The 23879-nt window shown below is 33.2% G+C and overlaps 2 protein-coding genes across 3 annotated transcripts in view; one reads left to right on the forward strand and one right to left on the reverse strand.

Moving 5' to 3' along the window:
- Positions 1-10191, reverse strand: part of LOC117113240 (protein FAM135A-like) — a 37670-nt gene extending 27479 nt beyond the window's left edge. The window contains exons 1-3 of one of the 2 annotated variants that reach the window (XM_033256531.1): positions 9985-10191; positions 9613-9708; positions 9166-9245 (exon numbers count right to left, since the gene is read on the reverse strand). In XM_033256531.1, the coding sequence (XP_033112422.1) occupies positions 9166-9245; positions 9613-9689 (157 nt within the window). In that variant the 5' untranslated portion in view covers positions 9690-9708; positions 9985-10191. Of the gene's footprint in view, positions 1-9165; positions 9246-9612; positions 9713-9984 lie in introns of both variants that reach the window. The other variant, XM_033256530.1, reaches the window with a different exon arrangement.
- A 2031-nt stretch (positions 10192-12222) lies between these two features.
- On the forward strand, positions 12223-21951 carry LOC117113253 (prostamide/prostaglandin F synthase-like). Its single transcript, XM_033256548.1, is given in 6 exon segments — positions 12223-12449; positions 14985-15189; positions 16167-16282; positions 16980-17055; positions 20508-20827; positions 21063-21951. Coding segments are annotated over 5 exon segments (702 nt in total). The 5' UTR covers positions 12223-12395; the 3' UTR covers positions 20759-20827; positions 21063-21951.
- Positions 21952-23879: the final 1928 nt, after the last annotated feature.

The raw sequence follows: 23879 nt of genomic DNA on the forward strand, positions 1-23879 counted from the left end.
TACATAGAGTGCACCTTAAGGGTCACCAATACAAGAAAAAATGCAGGCAAATTTATGTTGTGAAAGGATAGGTTTATAGAAGGTTTTTGAAAAATATAATATTGTTTTAATGATCCATAATCATGTTCATGGATCTGTTCTACAGTACAACCTGTAGATTAATTTTTTTAACATAATTACAATTTACATAGAGTGCACTTTTAGGGTCATCAAGGGAGTGGAGATGATTGAACATTTTCCATGAATATTATACTAATGTTATCCAATTAAAATGAAGCTTGGCTTCACCTTGCAGATACCGGCATTGAAATTCTATAATTAAAAAAATTATAATAACTAAAAAACTATCATTAGCTAAATATTTTATCAATTGGTTGATTTTAATCTAAAATACAGTGAGTTTGTTTTACCTTGAACTAAATTTCTACCTAGGTTTAATACACACTGTTCATAACAGATCTTAGTCGGATCTACTGTACGTAAAAATAAATCAATTTTGCCATTGGGATACAAAATATTGTGTTCTTGCAAGATTACAAATTATTTTAAAAATTTTAGTAGAATATTTTTGTAAAAAATGTTACTTCTGAGTACACTGTTTATACAGTCTGAAGTAAAATTTATGTTTTTGCTCTATTTGATTTTTTACTGGTGAAGAATGTTTTAATACATTAATTAAAGGCTTTTAAAAATCTGTTCAATTTCACTCCCCACCGCTCTTCTTCGCAGTTTTAAACATTTGTTCACAAATTTGTTTTGATTGTAGAAAAGTATAAGAAATACCGTACAAAGTAAAAACTTACAAAGCTCTAATTTTTACATGATTTTTCAAAAAATCTAAAATACTTTATTACATCATTAAATTATGATATAATGCTATTGAAGACATAGATTATAATAATTATACAAACATAAAAAACAATATGAATTAAATAACACATTAAGCTATTAATATTACATTTTTTTAAATATATATACAGTACAGTATAAGGACACATTTTATAAGAACACTGAGGCTGAAATTACTTATTAAAAATAAAGAACAAATTGAATCTGAGGTAAAGAAGGCTTTCATTTAAAAAAAATAGAATAATCAACAAGTCTTATCCTTATTTGTAGTAGGTGTGACCACGGAGAAATACCATGGAGGATTAAGATTTATGGTAATACCCTACAATAGTAATATACTGAGACTGTAAAATAATAATTTTGTGTGTTCCAAAAATGTGTAAAAATATGAATGAAATAAGAATATTTTAAGACTGAAATAGGGAAAAAATAAGAACACTGAGAATGGGAAAAATTAGTTCTTACCAATTAGTCTTGCTATCTTTAAATTGCACTAATGAATATTGTAGGAACAACTACTTCCTTAAAATTAAGTAAAATAAAAAATTTAAATGAATTATAAATTAAAATTTATAATTATTTATTATATTTAATTTACTGTATATATTAGATGTAAAGGCAGGGGAGGGGGAAGTGGGCAACTGTCCAAGGGGGAGGGGGAGAAACAGTCCGGGAGATAATGTAACATAGGGGAGGAAGGGGAAATGTCTGGGAGTAAATGTCTGGGAGTAAATATACCCTGGTATTAATAATTAATTAAATATTATTATTAAATATGTAATAATTAATAATAAACAAATAATTAATACTGGGGAAAATACTGGGGGAAGTGTCCAGGAGAAAATGTCCAGGGAAAAATGGTGGGGTGGGGGAAACCAGGATAGAACCATTGCCATCAGTGTTGGATCCAGAAATTCAAAATAGAAGAGGCCCAGGGAGCTTTCACATGGAGAGTCCACCCACCTCAGCAGGCCTAGAAAAGAAAAATTTGTGCCTTCGACCATGAAAATTGTCTCAATAAAACGCCACTGGCAGCAAATGTTATCTGTAATCTACCGGTATAGCCCAAAAGTTTTTTTGAATTTTTTTCCCCAAAAATGGATATTTACTGTATGAGGCCTCAGACCGCCTGTTGTGCACTTTCTCCAGGCCTGCACCCCAGCCTTACCATGGTTAGGGCTGACTTTATGATTATGGCACCTCCAGATAGCCAGAAATGGGACTCTCAGACTTAAAGTTGAATCTAATTTTCCTTTTTTATATAATTTTGAAAACATTGGGAGGGGCCCTGCCTCCCTTGAGTCTGCCACTGTATGCTTGTGCATGGTGCTAATGCAGTAGCCTCGAATTTCCCCCCAAGGGAAGAAGGTAATATCACTTAACTTGGATACAATGCTAGCAACTCAGCAATCTTCACTGCAAATTAATTTTTCCTGAATTGCCCTGAGAGTTAGTGTTTTCTGAAATAATTATACATTGCATGCATATCTGTAAAGGTCAGATGAATAAATACAATTAAGTAAAATGAAGAAAGATTCCGGGGATTAATAGCAATATTAACTGTGGATCATTACTAATCTGTATTTATATTAGAAAACAGTTTTTCAATCCAGATATTAGGTAAATATGTAAAATAATATAAAACTACCTGTAATCATATCATTTTCTAGTGGCGGCACTAGGATATGCATGACAGGAGAGGGGAAAGTTCCCGATGGGAAGGGGCCCACAATGTTGGAATCTGACAGGCTTATTTTAATTATTTAAAGAGGCATTTAAAAAAATGCATTGACCAACAAACATTACAACCACCACAACCCAATCACTACTGTACATGTACCACCAACACCAAGATAAAACCAATTCTCATATATGTTTGTCAAACTACAGTATTTTACAACAGGCCTACAGTATTACACTGAGAGCTTTTTTACACAGTATTCTATGATGTTCATCATTACACAATAAACAGTTTTGTATCTAAATCTGTCAAACGATGTTTATTTTTGGTTAAATGTGAAATGCCAATGGCCATAATGATCAGCTTAAAACAGAGTTGGATAGATCAACCTCGTAAAATGTTCGACTACAGTGTACATAAATTATAGTAAAACATTCAGATTCTATTTTGTACAAGCAGCTATTACATAGGCCTACAGGCCTGTACAGTACCAGTATTACATTTTTCAAGGCGAATGAAAACAAATATTTTTTTGAAATACTAATACAAAAAAAAAACATGAATTAATGTCAGTTGTAAACACATTAAATAATCAAAAAATAAAAATATAAAAAATATCAAATAGGGTTTGTACAAACTTTTAGAAGGTAAAGTATCGGATATATCATTTTTAATGATGGATATAGATTAAGTATAGGTTGAAAGAACTGCTACAGTAGTTGTATTACAATAGTTGTATTGTGTTACTGTAGTGTAGGAGGTAGCTATAAATGACACCGATCAGCAGACTAAGTACTGTATTTACTTGCAATCAATCATGTACAAATTATGTGGCGCACAGTATCGCTTTGGCTATTAATTGGGAGGTCGTGGGTTCGGGACCGACATTGGCCATATTATGTCCATAGGCAAGACACATTAGCTATGAATGATAGCCAACTTTCATTCAGGAATACTGGACACTGGTCAAAAGTGAATAATTATTAAATTTGGAATGCAATAGATGCTGAAATCCTGAATACTGTACAGTAGCTACCAGATCTTAAAATTCTTTCAGGATTGCTGGGCCCTTCACCAGTACTACAGTACTGATCATGATTATTTCTAGGATATTAATAAAGTGATATAAAAGCTTTATCATGGTTTTAATATCACTGTGTTAGATGACAGGTAGCAAACTCTTTTGTAAAAAATAAAAGGAAAAAAGTGTAAAAATGCATGCATCTCCATTACAGTAGAATCCCTATTAAGGGGACACCTTCGGGGCCGAAAAAAGTGTCCCTATACAGTATATGGGTGTCCCCTGAATTAAGGGTAGGCCATAATGTTAAGAGATACATTTTCCTCCCTTCATGGCCAAATATTAAAGTGTTCCGTTAAGGTGTCTTAAAGGAGGGGTTCTACAGGTTACTGTTTAAGCCATGCTTCCTAAATCTAACATACTGTACAGTAGCAATTACCTCATTGCTTCCATGTCAGTTTACAGAATCTCTTTGCTAGTGGCATACTAACAGAGAGGCCTGGCTATTAGGGATTCTTCTGGGCACTATAACCCTGAGGGGCAAAGCCCCACCCGCCTCGTCGTATTTGAAATTTTAAAGAAAAATATTAATGTTTTTTTACATGTTTAGTTCTCCTTAAACAGGCCACACTCAGCCAATGCATGGTGCAAAAATGCTGATAAATATCTAGGGAGCAATGGCCTGGAGCCCCAGCCCTTAGCCGGTGACAGCTCAAGCCACTGCTCTTAGCCAGCTGCCAGAACACGCTGCATGGAAACACAGCAGCTTCATCCACATTGCCATCCCTCTAAAGAATACTGTAGACTTTCATCACACAATGATGATATTTACAGTAAGCCTTCAGGTGCTGTGTGCTGTCTCTTATACACATCTAGATGTGTTTAAGAGCCAGGGCTGCAATAGTGATTATATTGGTAAGTCAATAACAGGCAGAGATCAAACATCAATGTAGCAGCAGTTCAGTAATGTAATACAGCCAGTCTATGTAAATTTGTGTTTCAGGTTTTTTTACGGAATCTGATAGATGGGGTAATTACCGACATGTACTAACAATTTAAAAACTATACTCAGTCTGGACCGTAAGTATTTCACTATTTGCTTGCTTACGTTAGTGTAGAGCGGTATTAATTTACTTTCACAAAATCGCGATTACAGTATCTCAGCTTTGTTGTGCAAAACTGCGTAAATCTCCAGAAGTGAGTCATTTTCATTTTACTGTTCCGGGCCACAAATTGCGATTAGAATAAAGTGTTTGGAAACATTACAAAGCTTTTCTTGTAGTATTCATTACATCACATGCACTCTCACAGAGCTTCGGAAAAGTGTTAAAATTTGCTAAAAAGTCTGGCGGTGGCTGATCTATTTTTTCAAACCCCTGGCAGTCAGAGTGTTAATCTACGTTTTTTCATTTGGTATTCGGTATGTTTTTGCCTTTAGTGAACAGAGATACAGAATCTATGTTCTTACAGAGCAAATGATAATAAAGATAACTAATTGATTGATTAATTGATCGATTGAAATACATTTTATATGCTGCCTAGAATTTTGATAGGTTTGGTTTTTAGATTTATCATTCATGAATGTGAACCAAACAGAAAACCTCTAATCACTCAACATTATTAAATTTACTACTGTAGACATCAATAATAAATCACCAATTAACAAGTCTGAATAATAAATGAGGCAAAGACAAGCCAAACCAGTCACTCGTCGCAAATCGTGTTTCAGAGAAAATGGCCAAAACATGCTGGAATGTCAAATTTTTAAAAAAATAAACCTTTATATATCTACACATCATTCTATGCTGTTATTTTCCCCATTTTGAATGTTAAAACAACACTTTTTAAGAATTTAAAGATAGTTTCTGCATGAGAAATGCCTGAAATCATAAACTTTGAAGGCCGATTTCTCATATACTGTTCTTTAAACAGCTGTGTGGTTAAACGCTTGTAACTTCATAAGGAAATGTCCGATTTGAATGATTTTTTTACCATTTTATAGCTATTATTTTACTCTCTAACTCTGTATCAATAACTCAAAATTGAATTTTGCGACGAGTGACTGGTTTGGGTTTGTCTTTGCCACAAATACAGAAAGTATCTGTTATTGATTCAATGCCACATTGTGATTGAATACCTGGTGTGTATTTTTTAAATATTTTTTTTACCTGAGACTTTATAATTTAACCATCTCAGTCACAAACATTTTTAAGACACAAATGTATTCAAATTAACCCAGTAGGATAAAAAAAAAATAAAATAAAATTAACCTATTATAAAAATAGATTCAAATCATGGAGTAAAATGATACACTAAAAAATACTCCCTCAAAAAATGTACATTATTATGTTTGGTCATGAAAACAAATGTGTTAATAATGTAATCATTCTAGTTAATATTAATTTATAAATCCTGATTTGGTTCTGTCAGACCATCAAATAAAGGTTTAAATGAGTTTGTAATATATTCAATTTGCAAGCAGAATAATATTTTGAAGTAAATCTTGGCACTTTGTTTTGAGCTGCTTGAGCCCCTGGATATTGGGGCCCCTCATAATAATAAACTTCACGCTTTCTATGTCATTGAAAAAAAAAAACAAGCAGAGAGATAACTTTCAGAACATACTCCATTCCACAGAAACCAGGGAAAGTGTTAATGGTGATGAGGATCTATACACCAATTAAATGACTGAAATGCTTTCACCGAAATAAGGAATCTCATGAATGTCAATTGCTGCACATAATAATCGAATCTTGAATACAGCAGGTGTGTTTATGGTTACGTTGATCATTATATAATATCAATGAGAAAAGGAAATAGCGAAGGATACAGTACAAATGTCACAGAATGGACACTCAGTGATAACTTGCACATAACATTATTTATGATTACTTTTGATATATTCATTGGCTAGTGTCTGTAGAACACATGGAGACACAGTAATGTAATAAAGTTAGGCCCATAATAAATGAGTCTACAGTTCAGTATGTGTACAGCTCTCCCACAAACAACAAGTATTCAGACAACTGACAAGATATCAGTACAAATATTATTATTATTATTGTTATTATTATTATTCGACTGATGTAGATTCATCTATCCAGGTTGACAATAATAAATATCAATTAAAACTTTATATCTCTGGATAAAGCAGAAAACAAAAGAACTTAAGAAAGAAATTACTTCTTATTATTATTATTATTATTATTATTATTATTATTATTAGCATCATCATCATTAGGAAGTTTTAAAAACAGAGATGGAGAGGCCATGCATTTTGGGTCTATCTCAAGTGGCTGGCATAATTAATTTTGTGTTCAAAGCATCCTACTATACAAGTTAAATAAAACATCCAGACTTTTTCTAGCATATGACTGGCTGCAATGGAGTATACGCAATATATCTTGACACCTGACCATTACAAATGTACTCAAGCAATTGACAGTATGCAATTCCATAGAAATTTAAACATTTGAATTGATTTAATTATCATAAATTATAGTATATATTATTATAGTATAATTGTTAAGTATTTAGTATTATTTAAAATATTATTATTATGAAGTGCGCAATGATTTTAGCCCTTGCAGTCAGGGGAGGCACAACTGGGGGTTGGGGACCTCCCGGCAGAGAAAAAGCCTATGAAATCCCTAAATTTTCAGTATTAATATAGTCCAATCAAAAAGATTTAGATTGACCACCAGCCACAACCACACACACTGTCCTTGGGGACATCAGATCCCCCTTAACAACAGGAAATAGAGCTATAGCATTGTAGTTTAATGGATAAAGAATATACACAAATCAATGGTGATTTTTCAAGGGGTCTTCTATTTTGGGAGAGAATGGTAATAAGTCGGTTTATCTACTGTACAGTAGGTAAGTACAATATTCATGAAGTAGAATTTTACTTTTGTTTTTACATCATGTCTGCAGAATTTTCTCTGAGTGCCTTGCATCAGTGGTTTCTTAATTGTCGCAGTGTTCATTTTAATATGATAACATATTTTATGATTGACTAGCATTTTGATGAGTATGAGTGGGTGGGCTTCATTACTTCTCTCTTGGCATTCAATGCAGGCTGATGAAATATGAATAATATTTATAAAAACATAATTACCAAGTGTCAATGGTTTACACAAATGTGGTAGCAATTGTTTCTTTTCAATTTTATTTTATTTATTTATTTTCATTTCTTAAGTTTTTATGGATTTATTCAATATTTCACATTCAATCCTATATACTGATGAATAACAACAGTTCTAATCATTCCTAACTGTTACCTCTGTTCAGTGTTTCACATTCAATCAAACATTCATATTTTTTAAGTTTTTATGGATTTATTCAATATTTCACATTCAATCCTATATACTGATGAATAACAACAGTTCCAATCATTCCTAACTGTTGCCTCTGTTCAGTAATAAAAAAAACATGGAGAAGACAATGTAAGCTATATGAATATTTATTTACGTCACTTGATTCTTGCCATAGTAACGAGCAGTTAAGATATAAACAAAAGGACTTATTATGATTAATCACAATAATATTACTGTTCAGTGAATTTAAAATACAGTAGGTCGACTACACACAATGAACTAGCATTTGGTTTGTATATAATTTAGTATTCACTAAATACACAAATCTATTTAGCGTTATTCTCTCTCTGAAGACACCATAGCTGGGGCATTATGGTGGGGATTCCCTCACTTTAATTAAACTCATAGTTACCATCCTGAGAGATTTGAAATGCGTGATTACACTAGTTAAGTGGGGGGAGGCAGGGTCACCAGATCCCGAGGGTCCAAGGGGCGGAACCCCGTTGGGGCCTAGGTTCCAGTCACATAATCAATGATTGGTTGTGACAATGAACGCAAAAGACCACACACTACTACTGATTCTACTAAGTGCGTGGTTGGCTGGGTTTTTTTGGTTGGGAAAGAGAAATGTTCGCTGTGAACTGGTTCTCGAACGAAACAACAAAAGCTCTCTAAAGACTCCAATTTCTTCTAATTTTAAATACTGTACATTTTCCCTGAATTGGTGATAATTTGTTTGTAACGTGTGCTAAATGAGTGACGTATTTATCAGTATTGAATGTACCTATAGTGTTTTGTTCACAACGTAATCTATTTTAAAGATGACATCACATGGTCATGAAATGTGTAAGGGAGTGGAGTCAATTGAAAGGTCCCAGCAAAGGGGTCTTTTTGAGAATCTGAGAATTCCCAAAGGATTTATGTATGGGGAAAATACAGAATCTACACCCACATTATAAATCTCTATATTCTCAATAAAAAGTTTTATTACTTTAAATTGTTTCATCAAAATGTGGAGATGGTATAGTTGTTCACCATATTATCAACAAATTCATTTTATTCTCAGTATGAAGTTTGATCATAACAATATCAATAATTTATCAAATTCTCAATAAATAATAACAATAAAATGGAAACTTGTCCAGGAATAAAGGGTCATTCAGGTGACTACAATAATCAATATCTTCCTGTATAGTAGTACCCTTATAATGTGAAAGCAATTGCTTTTAAAGATAATAAATTATTATGATATCATGATAAAACTTATTTTGCCCAAATATCATCCAACAACTTACCTGATTGCTGTGGTAACGTGACATCATATTTAAAAGGTGATCTTGGTGGTAGCTTCAAGTACATCCTGACATGGTAGAATCTATGTTTCAAACAGTTCAAATCAATAATAATAAATAAATAGCTGTATTTTTTTCAAGAATTGTTTTAAGTACTTCATTACAGTGACAATACCAAAATCATCATTATTCATTTTCATAGGCTAAAATCATTTTTATTCATTGAAAACCCCCAATGTCTACTACAGTTTTGGATGAGTCATATAAGCTATAGAGCTGGACATGTGCATTTCTTCATTTAATTTTACATATTATTTATAAATAAAAATAATACATACAACAGGTATATGAACCAACAAAATGATATAATATTAAAATCAATGCTAATTATTTCATTTGTAAATGAATGACTGACCGAAATAATGATCAAATCAAATCACGGTTCCTTACCCTCTTTGAAACAAGTCAATGTTATGGAATTTAGAAAGTTCCACAGACAATTCAATGGTGGCTTGTAAATCTGCCATCTCTCTTTCTAGTTAGTATCTATCTGAAAAAGTAAAAAAATAAACGATAATTGAAAGGAATAATAAGGCTTAGGCCAACCTCTAAGCAAGCTGGGTGATCATCTTTGGCGGTCTAAGGCCTAGGCTAGTCTGTCTAGGCCTAGCCTAGGGGGAGGCCAGGCCTAGCCTAGGCATAGGCTAATACTATTACTACTAGGCCTAGCTAGGCCTAGGCCCTCCCTCTGTTTTTTAATTAAAGGAAACCAGCCTAGGCCTACCCTAGAACAGGCTTAGGCTACGTTTTCGGTGTACGTACGTGTTATACGAAGTTGATTCAATTGATGTAAAGTGCAGAAACACAATATATTACTCCTCGAACCAACATTTTTATCGAACATTCAGGCACTAGACACTTGCATTCTTACTGACTGAATGTTGCGTTGAGACATGACAACTGACAAGCCACAAATCGACTAGCCTTCGCTCCCGCGTTCTGTGCGCATGGTAGCTGCGTAGCTGTCTGTACTGTCTTCATTCGAGACAGTTCAAAAATTGATCTTTGACCTGTATCCATAACACCTACTTTTCTTCAGCGTGGGGATGGGATTAAATGATTATATAGGCCTAGTAAGCAATGTTTATTCAGGAATATTTGTTTATTCATTTATTTTATAATTATTTTACATTTGCATTTCTTTTTCATTTCTCGTTTTTTCCTTTGCTAAATCATTTAATTCCTTTTTCTTGTTATTATGTAGGCCTATGTATTTTGGGTTGAGGGTCTGATTGCTCCCAGCCGATGCGGACCACAATAGTGTTGAAATAAATAAATACGCCTATAAAAAAAAAAAGAATTTGTTTCAATAATTTTCATGGTTGGATTGCATTTGGAGTAACAACATTTTCTATTTGATGAAGGCAAGAAACAAAGTTACATTTTTGATTTGTTGTTTGCTGAAACGCAATTTGTAATAAATAAATACATTTAGGCCTACTGGTTCCAGCATGTTTTATAAACCGGTAAGTTTTTTTTGTTTTTTGTTTTTTTTTTACAAAGATACATTTAATTTATTTTTTAATACATTTATTCAACAAATAAACAATCGTTGACCAAATGCAATTTACAAATGTGACCGGCTCTGGCAGCTCACCGTTTGTCGCAATTCCCCACAAGCACCCCATAGCGCTGAAATCAGAATTTTGAACACGGTCAGGTTTTTGCAATTTATATAAAAAAAAAAAAAAAGATATATAGGCCTATTGAAGAACATTTCTACAAAAATATCAGCTATTAAATCAAATTGAAAAGTATATTAAAATTATTTTTAAAACACACTTAGTACAGTTTTGGAGGCACATTTAAGAGATGTTCTGAATGTTAAGTGGCCTATAGGTCCTACCTCTCTTTTTTAAGTCATTTTGTATATTTGTGCAGTTCTGTGGTCAACTATATGTAGCCACTCTGAGATCTTTAGGCCTAAGGGTCTGTAAGTTACAACGCTTTTCGTATTCTACTCCGGTGTCGTGGTACCGTCATTTTTTTAAATAAGGCTGTATGGTTTTCGTAAACGTATATTTAATATGTGACTACATCAAACACAAAACGTTCTTGTAACGTTCGCGAACGTTCTGGTTTAGGTAGGATATGTCAGAGCATAACGTTCACACAGCGTTGTAAGAACATTCAAACGTTTGTAACGCTGTAAATATTGGGTTATAAGTACGTACATATGGTTCTTTAAAAAATAACATTTTCCCCAAGTGTAACGTTATTATAACGTTCTTATAACGTAATTTTGTTAGCTGGTTTATTAGTGTTAACAGTAGTATTACTTGATGGCTCCAAGTTAAAATGTACCGGTACGAAGGTGGCGTCAGCTGCTATGGAATGCCCAACCAGCCCAACTATGCCTACCAACTTGTTTTCATTTTTTCCCTATTGTTTAGCTGATTGCTGTGTTAAGTTTGAGTGAGGATATGGACATAAAAGTGAAATGAATGAATAATAAACATTGATTTTGGAATCTTTGGAAGCTAATTTCTACGTGGCTAGTATCCAGTTCATTTGTTCGTTCGTTCGTTCATTCATTTAGGCCCGGCAATTCGGTAAAAATCAACATACTGTAGGCCTACGGCTTCATAAGATAAAAAGATAAAAACAAATGTCACTTTAAGACCGTTCCAATAAAAAGGATTGATCTTTTTTTTTTGTTAAAGCAATACTTTTTTTATTATTGGAACGATCTTAATTTACTACGGAGGCCTGCATCTTCTGATCATTATTTTTTTTCCCATGCACTACTCAGTTTTTGTATTTGCATAACTAAAGAAGATTTTAATCGGAGTTGGAAGTTTCTGAAGACAATACTTGAGCATAAAGCATGAATTTTTAACTTTATTTATGTAGAGATTTTAATCAGTGGTTTAGAAAAGAGGATGGATAGCGAGTATGTTAGTGTTTATGACTTTTCATTCTCCACTTTAATAGGGCTGGACGATTGGACGAAACGTGATGACGCCACCAGGCGAGCACTGCTAAAAAAATTCGATCAGTGTTTACGTTTACACACCGTGGGAAGAAAGAAATGGAATCGTCGTACACTCTGTGCAGGGACTGACAAAGATAAGTTCTCAAGCTTCTTTTTGGGACTGGTCACGGGACAAGTTTATGCATGGTCACCACTCTGTCTGCCGGTCAGAAGGAAAGCAGCAGGGTCTAATTTGACCATGGATCTCGCAAAAATCACCAATAACCTTATAAAAAATGTGGCTACAGGTGAAGTAAGTACCATTCACTTTTTTTTATAAAGTTCCATCCTGACATTACCTAGCCTTGAGGCCTAGGCCAAGTATTTAGCGAACTTGAAATTACATAACTAAAAATAGGCTAGGCTAGGCCAAGGCAAGGGCATAGGCCTAGCTAGAGTGTACGGCCCAGGGTAAGCATCTTGTGCGGAAAATGATATTCCCCTTTTGGGGTCGTTGTAGTAGGAATGTGTTTAATTCGAGATTTTTTTTTAAATTCTATTTTAATGACTGTCAAGCAAAAATAATAGTATTACTATTAGGTCTAACAAAGTGCAGCGGGGGGTTGACAGTTTTTTTTTTGGTGGGTCTTATTTTTTTTAGCGAGATTTTTTTTTTTACTTTTGTAAAAAAACTTTTTAAATACTATAATAGCATGATGGTGACTTGTATTTGAGGTATATTTATTCAGTCTTCCAGTAAAATGCATAGGTTTCAGCGCATGACTCAGACTGAGTTGTGTGTGAATTAACAAAAGTTAAAATTTTAGTGAATAATGATATAGGCCTAGGCCTAACCAGCATATTATTAATTGACAGCTAAAAAAGATACAGAATATGACATCAAATGGAAGGAAAAAAGAAAAATCGCATCAAAATGCGAGACTTACTGTATGTCGGCCTAGCCCAGACACTAACTAAAATGTGTTTCAATCATCATAGTCTATGAACTATCAACGATTAATTGTCTCACTTTTTGGCTTTGGCCTTGTCCTATTTATATCTAATCTATTTAGTATTTGTCCACTATCAGTCAGTTTAATGTTCAATTTATTATTTTTTCTTTAATAATTCTAGCCTAGCTCTGGCCGGTTAGAGGGAGCTTATGTAGCCTAAAATAGCGGCCCAGCAGCAGGCTACGTTGGCGAGGTCGGGCCTAGCATCAGACTAATTCCTATTAGTAATATTTAGTAATAAATGCAATCAGTGGTGGCACCAGAGTGGGGCTGGGGGCTATAGCCCCCCCCCCTCGGGGAAGCATAAATATAGAACAAACAAATAGAAAAAAAATATTTACATGTAATATTCGTTTAGCCACCATATTATTGTTTGTGTTAACTTTTCATCACAAAAACAACAACAATAACAATAATAATAATAATAATATTTATAATAATAATAATAATAATAATAATGATAATAATAATAATTCAATAATAATAATTCAATGAGACTAATTAAAAATAATTTTCGTTCTGTTATGACAAATGCTCATTTAGATAGCCTCTGCATGATGGTTGGATTACATCGTGATAGTTGAAGCAACCTTTGACAGAAAAATGCAAAATTTCCAAAATATAGAATTTCACTTAATTAGATGGTTACATTGCATTTGTTTCTTGTTTCAATCAAAATGTGTTGGTTTTGGAAGCTGATTAGAAAGCATAGCCTACATGATGTCATATTATAGTAACTCGATGCCTATCAAATAAGTAATAAAAATTCGCCATAATTCATCAAATATCCGTGGCCTAGGCGACCCCCTCTCCCCACCCAAGTGAGACTGATTCGCTCCACCAGGCCCCCTGCCAGGGCCTTTAGCCCCTCCATTGGGCAGGTCCTGGCGCCACCACAGAATGCGATTTTGTAATAAATGCAATTTTGAATGTGATTTCTTCCATTGTAGTTACGGACTGTGACCCACACACACACATGGCCTTTCTTTTATCATTACAATTTTTTCTGATGATCTCTTAAAACATCGGAATTGCAAATTTTCTGATCTCTTAAAACATCGGAATTAAAATAATAATATCAATTCTTTATTCAAAAACCACAATTGCTGTATATCTTCCAAAAAAGTACATTATGTTGAGTCATATAATCTAATAATAATAATTTGATATCAATATCAGTAAATAAATTTAAATATCACATTTCATGATAATTGATGAAAGAAACCTTGCGCAGTTTGCATATCTGTGTGCACAGTTTGAAAAAACTTCAAAACAAAATCAGCAACTCAAAAGAACAAACTGTGCACAACATATCCAACTGTCAGAACACTATTTTACATATGATTGTTAAAGAAATGTGTGATTTTGCTTATGTCTTTTTTAGAAGCTCCTTTTTGGTTATTAAATCAAAACTGGCAACAAAAAATTAATACGCTTTTCATTATCATTAATTTAATAATTTATTGGACTGAAAGTCACATAAAAAAAATCATAGTAGGCCTCTGTCATCCATTCACAAAGAACCATCTTTTTACCATGATCAGAATAAATATCTTCCTGCTATACAAATTTCCTTTTCATTGAGAGCTTAAAAAAAGAGAAAGATTCCTCCTCTGTCATGATTTATATTATTTTGGAGGGAATAAATACTTATGTTATTTTATTATTTATTGTGATATTATTGTCATTGTCAATTTTGAATGTTAAGTAACTTACTGTATTTTCAGAGAGAGTAAAACATTTGAATCATTATGGCAGCCATGTATCCATTTAAAGAAATCATATTTAATTATGTAGTTATTACTAACTTTCATTGTTGAATAACTTATTTTTAGAGTGTGACAATGGGATCGTTATGGCAACAGCAGCCATGTATAATCCATTTCATGCGTCGCTTTGGATGACCTTTGTGTAGGCTGGGTGCCAGGGAGCTAAGTTCCCTTAAACCCCAGCTAGACGAGCACAATGTTCGTCTCATTGGTGTGGGTCTTGAAGAATTAGGAGTACAAGATTTTGTTGCTGGAAAATATTGGGCAGGAGGTAAGAACTTTTATTAAATTTATTAAAGATAAAAATAAATACCAGTAGATATGAATAGTAAATAGTGCTCCTTTTGTTTGCTTTCACCAAGGACTTATAACTGTTACCAGGATAGGAAGCTGGCTGGTTTAAGCCGTCTAACTTGAATTAGCCTTATGTGTGGTATTGTTATGCTAATGAGCCAGATAAGCACAACCTGCACATGCTCAGAAAATTCTCGGCTAGGTCTAGCTGTACGCCAAGCCGATACGCAGTGCGGGCCGCAGTGTGGCTAAGGAAAGTTTGTTTTTCTGAGCATGAGCAGATTGTGCTTATCTGGCTCATTAGCATAACAATACCACACATAAGGCTAATTCCAGTTAGATGGCTTAAACCAGCCAGCTTTCTATCCTGTTAACAGTTATAAGTCCTTGCTTTCACTGTGTCTACTTGGTAAAAGTGAGAAAGTAGTAGCTGTTTCCCATCGACCATCTTGGATTTGCCATCACGAAATATAAAAATGTGTCCTCGTTATTCTTTTGTCCAAATATTAGGACGGGAAACTACATTTTTTTTTTACTTGGCCTAATAGATAAATATTTTTTGACAATATATGTTTCCCACTGGGATTGGAACACAAGATCCTGTAATTTGGCCAAAACAAATTCCAAGCACAGTGCTAATGGAAGTTGGTTTGACAGTAAGCAATACTTTTTTTTATTCTATTGTTTAAATTGTACGCCTAGGCTTAATTAATTATAGGGCTTATGGCCATCCCGCAATCACCCTTTACATTTTGGATAGTAAAACGATAACCTCTAGGCTAAAATTAATTTATAATACTTAAAAAGGGCCTTTTAAAACATGTTTCTAAAGGCCCTGAATATGATGGGCCTTTTAAAACATGTTTTTAAAGGACGTTAATATGAATTTATTTTCAAAATATGAATTAACCGGACTCTGATTCTCTATGAAATTTTGACACCCTTTTTTTTTAGAATTGTATATTGACGCTAAGCATGAGACATACCGGGCAGTGGGTTTCACCAGGTGCTCGTGGTGGATGATCGCTAAGTCGCTGTTTAGTAAGAAAGCTAGAGCTGTACTTCAAAGGGTAATTATATTTAACTTACAATAGAATACAAATAAATACTGTAGGTTAATGCCTTAGTATATAAGCGAATCTCGGGTATCAACATATTCCATAACTTTGAATAGTTTATATGTAAAATACTCAACTACTTATAAGCCTATCCCCTAATTTGGAATTGTTTTATGTGTTATTTATTGATTTTTATTGATTTCTATTTTATTTCCACAATATTTTGTGAGGGTTGTTCATCAAGCAGAAGCTGATCATTAGGGACCCTCAATACAAATTTAACAAGTAACATTGGAAATAAAATTGATTTAGTAAATAATTTTTAAAATTAAAACAAGACACAAAAAATGTAAAATAACAATAAAATGAAAGTTTGTTTCAGATAACAAGACTGAATAAAATATTAATAAAATGATAAAATACATTGCATTGTAATTTAAAATCAGGCTCCGGAGGGAAAAAATGTTTGATATGTTTTTCATCAAAAACGTTTTTTTGTCTCTAAGAAAAATCAGTTGTACAACATATTAAATCCTAATTTTCCTCTGGAGTATCACTTCAACATCAAACTACTACCTACAGTTGGCAGAGACTACTTTCACTTAGACCAACTCTTTTTTTTTCATCGGAGAAAGTAAAATAATTAGTTGAAGGAAATAGTTCTCTGGAATGTGCAGTAGTTTAGAAAATATTGTTGTTTTATTCACAGGCAAAGGAAGCAAAGATCGAGGGTGATTTTAAGGGTGAGAAATTGCAAATTGGCGGAACGCTGATTGTTGGTGCAAGTAAGTAATGTAGTATTGGAGCTGTATCCTATGACCACAAATCCTTGAAGTAATAATATTGTTTTTTGTAACCCCACACCTGTGAAATCCAATCTAGAACATTCATATAGTTTATATTTCAAACAAGTATATTGCAAATAACTTGATGTTGGAAAATTAGCCTTACATTTTAAATTTTAAATTTCTATAGTCTTTGTTGAATGATTGCCTATGTACTTTTTGATTTTTGTCATATGGTTCTTCTTCAAAGTTATAACACAATTTGTATTACCTCATCACCTTGTACATCAGATGGCTTGGCACCATGCTTCATGTCTGCATATTGCTTTTGCCGCATTTTGCAATGCATATTACGAACGTGTACCATCTAATCCCAATCAGACTCAAAAAGATTACAATCATATTTAATTTGAGGCAATTTATCTCTTAAGTTCACGCTTCATGAGCAACATATCAGGCCTAGCTCCAGTAACTGTATGAGGTGTAGTTCGATAATCGAACAGGAAATTGGATAGAACCTGACGCCAATCTTTTTTTTCCAACTTTTCTGTCCAAATGGGTGTAAGTAAATTTATTGAACCTTTCTATATGCCACCATTCGATTGAGGCCATAAGGGAATACCCTTTATACACACAGTGAAGACGCAAAATAGAACCAAGTGCATTGTATCCTGCTACCATGACCAGTATAGTGCTTAATTTGCAATAAAGAAACATTTGATAAAAATTAATTTTATAAGAGGCTATTCAGTGGCTCTTTGTGTGGAGTGATAGACAAGTGACAACACATTGAAGCAGATCTGAAATTTTTTAATCTATTAAAACCATGTTTAAACTGATAGAAGAAGAATCAAGAATTTGAAGAACCATATGAAAAAAATCAAAAAGTTTATTGGTTTTGAATCTTAAAGCATTTTTAAACGATCTTAAATTATATTTTAAATAAGTTTTACAATTTCTATATATATATATATATTTATTGTTAAGGCAAGTTTTGCAGATTTTAAGTATTATTTCAATTGCTCATTATTATTTTATGTGTAATCGGAATAGTGCATTAGGAGACCTACATGATAGTGATTTGGTTCACTTTTAAGAATCCTCTCTCGGCCTGTTTCAGATTCTTTTATGCTTTTATTTTGTTGTATTGTAACCGGTTGTTGTTTTTTATGTATTTTATTGAGACAAAATAAATGAAATGAAACTGATCTCTCTACAATACATACCAAATAAACCTTGAGTTCATTGATTCTAGTCATAATATAGTACCTGGAAAAAAAACATTATTTATAAATAACTTTGAAAGACTTAAAAAGAGTCAAGGCCAGATCTCCCAAGTTGTGGATTTCCTCTTCCCAGAATTTTTACAATTTTTCCCAGAAAATATAGAATTTTCATTGTGAATATTAAAATCATGGCTCATAAGTGTATATTTTCAAAACAAAACATTTTTCTCTTTCATATTAGGTTACCTACAATTAAACAGCTCCATACCTTTGCATCACCACCTAAGTTCAATAAAACTTGAAAATGACGTATTTTGCCTATTGGTTGCCACTTACAAAGCTACTGTTTCTAGTGTTAAATATTTGCGGTGACTTTTTGGCATGACATGTTAAATTAACATGTCATACGTACAATTAATAAACCAAAAAAAGGTACCTATAAATTACACTTCAATAAAACAACAAGCTACCCGGAAATCTCACTCTACCAACTTGGGACCTCTGCGCCTGTGAGTTATGATCCTGCAAACCACTGCTTGCCTGTGGTCTCCAATTGCAGGAAAATGGTGCGGTAATGTTGGTTCCCCTGCGATAGTCTGTTTTCTCATGCTTTTTTTTTTATTCTTAGGTCGCTTGGTTAGACTTTAGGATTTAGTGTTTGGTTTGTTTTCTTTCGTGTAACTTAAGCGCATAGATACCATGTAGTATGCGCTTTACAAGTCCCAAACCATTACCATTACCATATCTGCTGTCAGTGTCCACGATATTACGATAATTAGGTCACAATATTCGTGCTTTGACCATAAGGAAAATTGTGTTCTATTTTCTCTATGCTTTGACCATGGGAGGTATTATCATAATTTGAAGATGTTTTCCAGGCCTCCGCTTTTCTTCAGAAAATTGAATTTATGCAATTACTTAATGCACACTTCTATGAATTCAACAAAACAGCTCTTAAGTCCAATGACATCTGTGTCGTTCTTGAGGTGAATAATGATAAAATTGTCTATCCTGAATCTCTGTACTCAAAATGAAGTTCAAATATTGGTGGTCTGTCGAAATAAGTTCTAAGTCTTTGTCTCAAAAAGTAAACATTGCACCTTTCAGGAAACTTAATATCACAGTAGATGGCTTTTGTGTTTTTTATGTATTTTTAATACAACAAACTTAATTTTATTAAGAAAAATATACATTATCACTTTGTAAAACGGTTACAGTCCGACTTCTTTTACGGTATTAATTGGTTGATGATGACGTCATTAGTGAGCAAAGACCATTTGTAAAATCGACTACTCATAAAATTAACGTTAATAAAATGGATGTTTTGCAGTACTGTGTGTTAATAAAAGATGGTATATTAAAGTGATGTTGAAGGTCTTCAATTCTTTTAGTGTATAGACAGGGTTTCTACTGATCTTATGTAATCTTATAAATATACATTATCTATGTCATCATTTTGGGATTGAATATTTTGACTTTGGTCATCTTTGGGAATTTACAAAGTTGTCTCTATTTCTGTACATGATTATTTAAACACACACCAAAATGTTAACAGATACTCGACAATCAGAATATGTTAAATTACTAAGTAATTTTAGACATTTAAGAGATGCCAGAGATTTTTGTTTAGACTAGCCTATTCTTTATTTTTGCATTTTTGCTGATGTGCATTACAGTTTGTGAATTCCAAACTTTTATTGGACAGGAACATTCAAAAATGATATGCCTGCTTCCCACACTATATAAGTAATTTTGCAATGTTCTTTTGTCACTGTTTAAGCTTATAGTTGTTTTATACTGCGTTTTAATTTATGTTTATTGGTAATAAGGAAATGAATATAATATTTACAGCAGTCACTCCATATAAACAATTCCTTCGCCCTGTGCCTGTATACTGAACAATATGCAGGCCATCTTCATGGGCGATACCATTATTTTCTTTAATATACTCAAGGGTAAAAATATAATTTCTGTGACCTTGACCTTGTCCTTCGACCTTTTCTTCCCAAAATTTAATAATCTCTTAGATTATTATGTACCATTGCACTAAATTTTATGGTGATCCATGCCATCATGTTTGTGTAATCTTGCTGAGAGACAGAGAGTGTTGAATACAGTACATAACCTCATTGGCAGAGGTAAATCATACAGTAGTGCCTGTATTGATATAGTATAAAGAATCTGTTGTTCCAATACAATTGTTGTAATTTGTTTATTTTTTATCAGAGGGTGAGAAGGTACTGCTTAATTTTAAGCAGTCTGGTCCAGGTGATCATGTTGCTCTACAGACTGTCCTAGATGCTCTCGGTATTGAAGGCAAGCCACCCAGCTCCAACCCACCAACAGATGGTCAAGCAAGCCCAGAATGTACTTCTGATGAGTGTTCGCCCATTCCACCAACAGAGGGAGCTAGTAGAGCTGATACAAATCCAGAGCCGAAAATGGAATGTACTGATGATGTTTGTGCGGTTAAGTAAATAATCTTATAATACTAATATTGTCCTATGCTTGCTAAGTATTATATCCACAATATATACCAAAAATGAAAACATTTTTTTTTTAAATTTGGTCTAAAAATACAAGAATACTCTGCAAAACCAATTTGTTTTATGCTTCTGCAACCCACCGCTGAATTGACCTCAAGTATGAATCTGAAATAATAATTACTATTTAAAATTGATTATAACTTTATTCAAAACTCATGTATTCAAGATTGTAATTGTAAAACTAAAGCTGATCTGTCACTGCGTCCGATGGTCATCGGCCAATGCGATTCTATGCAGAATGCAGTGAAACAACGTGCACGCAACAAACTGTTTTTAATGACGATCCGTTCAGACTGCTCACATGGAGCGAAGTTGGATTCGTCATACGACGGTTGTACAAGTTAGTGCCCAGCTTGAAGTAAACAGTATTAAATAATCCAGTTTATTTGAGAAGCAAAATGCTATTAGAATTACATTATTTTTGTTCATTTTTTTCTTCCTAAATCCAGTCATCTTGTAATTTGATTTATTTATCAGTTTGCCCTCAAAGCTAATTTCATGGCCATGCTGTACTTGTATTCAATGGACACGAAGTTACATTGTAATTTTTAAATGTGGTGCTCCCTTGTCGGAAACAGGAATCCCAATTCTAACGTCTATATGCACAAAATATAAATTTTCTGATTTGCTTTTATATAAACATTTTCTTTATTTACATCTTATTTGTAGTCTACACCACTATGACAAGGTGTGTAGGTTTTTGTTTCTGTGATATATTTTTGTTAAATTAAATATATTGATTTATATAATGTTAAATTTGTTATTGGTTTGTGAAAATATTCAGATTGTTGTATGTTGGAATGCGATTTAGACTTACAATCCTAATACAATTGCGTTAGCGGACAAATAACAAATATATACTTGTAGTAAACTATTTTTCAGATGTCTAAATATAAACATTTAGAAGATGGAGTTTTAGACAAATAATGTTTTTGCATAATTTAGTAATTTTTATGTCAAATTAAGTTTTAAGTCGTGTTGTATGGATTAATGATATTTGTGTGTTAAAATTTGGCTGACAAAGAGCGCATGAGTTGATATAGTTGCCATAGCAATATGTGCTTCTCTGAATTTGATATAAATATGAATTTGAATTATGGAAATAAAATAGTAAATATTGAGTATATTTGTCATGATTGGCTCTTGTGAACTGCGTTCTCAAGACAATTTTACGTGGAAGGCAATCTACAAATATCCTACTATTACCATTTTCATCATTAACGTACAATAGGCTTTGAAACAATCTTATAATTGAATTTTAATAATGCACAAATAATATGTTCTTACAAATAATTACACAGTAGTTGAAAGGATGGCCGAGCGGTAAGAGCAGGTCCGCCGCAACCTACAACTATAATATCGGCGCTGGTGCGAATGGCACGCTCGCCTATGGTTCTGGCTTGTGTGCAATTAAAATGACCCAGTACATCTTTGGAGACGAGTAGGAGGTTTCCCCAGTGTATTGGTCCATACATCCCCTGTTGTGGACAGACGAGAGTAGCTTGTACCGGGTAGTTCTGACATGAAAACAATCTTAGGGGAGAAGAAAGTCATTGAAACAAGTTACAAAATTGTCTACAGCTCGCTTTGTATCCTCTGGAAAAGGCGTTATATCATAATATACCTGTGGGAGCTAAGGATTTAGAACTGATATTCAATTATCAAAATAGTACAAATTTATCCGTGAAAAACAAAATATCAGAATAAAAAGTATATATCATCCTAAAGATTTTAATGAAGAGTTGTGCAATTTTTTGACACTCAAAATTTAAAAGGGATGCACTATTGGTGTACTGTTCAGTATTTTAATGCGTAAATATCAACAATAGTTAGATTGACTCCAATTCCACCCCAGTGTATAAATCGACAAGAGGTATGAAGTGGACATCATGCACCCCGAATTCTCTGACTGAAATATTACTTATTGCTGTATGAGTCGACCCCCTAAAAAACGTTCTTTAAATTGGGTGTCTATAAAACGAGGGCCGAAGACCCAAAAACTAAGACCCCTATTTTTTCTCTTTTATTTTGATGATAATACACCTGACTGTCAGAAAATCAAAATTACGATTTTTTTGGGCGTCCGTTTGTGAAATTTTCAAGGGTCTTTTTATAGACGCCCCATTACGGGTGTCTACAAAACGAAGACCGAAGACCTTCAATTATTTCTCAATTATCTCATTGTGAGTATTTTAAAATCATCATAAAACAGTTGCCAAGTACCTATTTCATTATTTCATCGGAATAAAATTAGGAATATCAAGAAATACTTAAGGGTTTTCGTTTTATAGACACCCTCTTTAAATTAGGAAAGTATAATACATACTCCAAGTATTGAAATACACGCCATCGTGTTGGGATTCAATATTTCGACATTAATTATGTCATCATCATCATCATTCCTGATGATGACATAATTAATGTCGAAATATTGAATCCCAACACGATGGCGTGTATTTCAATACTTGGAGTATGTATTATACTTTCTTAGTCTCTTATACACATCTAGATGTGTATAAGAGACAGCCCTCTTTAAATTATAGGCCTACTTTTTAAAATTACTTTTTAGAACATTACCACACGATGACGGAAAGTAAAAACAAAGTCCATTGTATCCGGGTACCATGACCAGTATAGTACCGTACTTATTTTGCAATAAAGAAACATTTGATAAAAATAGATTTAAGAGGCTATTCAATTCAATGGCTCTTTTTGTGGAATGACAAACTAGTGACAATAATTGCACACTAAGTTATGCAGTGAAGCAGATCTGAAATGTTTTAATGTATTAAAACCACGTTAAAGATCACTCTACAATACATATCAAATAAACCCCGAGTTCATTGATTCTAATCATAATAGAGTAGGGTATCTGGAAAAAAACATTATTTATAAATAACTTTGAAAGACTTCAAAAGGAGCCGAGGCTTATTTGCTATGAGTCGATTGAATGAATGGTAAGCGCGACCGTTTACATCTATGTACTGTATGCTGTCGGAGTGTTTACAATATTACGATAAAGGTCGCGATATGCTTGTTTTGACCATAGAGA

This window comes from Anneissia japonica, unplaced genomic scaffold (assembly GCF_011630105.1).
Source record: "Anneissia japonica isolate Jap-2015-1 unplaced genomic scaffold, ASM1163010v1 scaffold287593_len981703_cov172, whole genome shotgun sequence".
NCBI classification, from domain to species: domain Eukaryota; kingdom Metazoa; phylum Echinodermata; class Crinoidea; order Comatulida; family Comatulidae; genus Anneissia; species Anneissia japonica.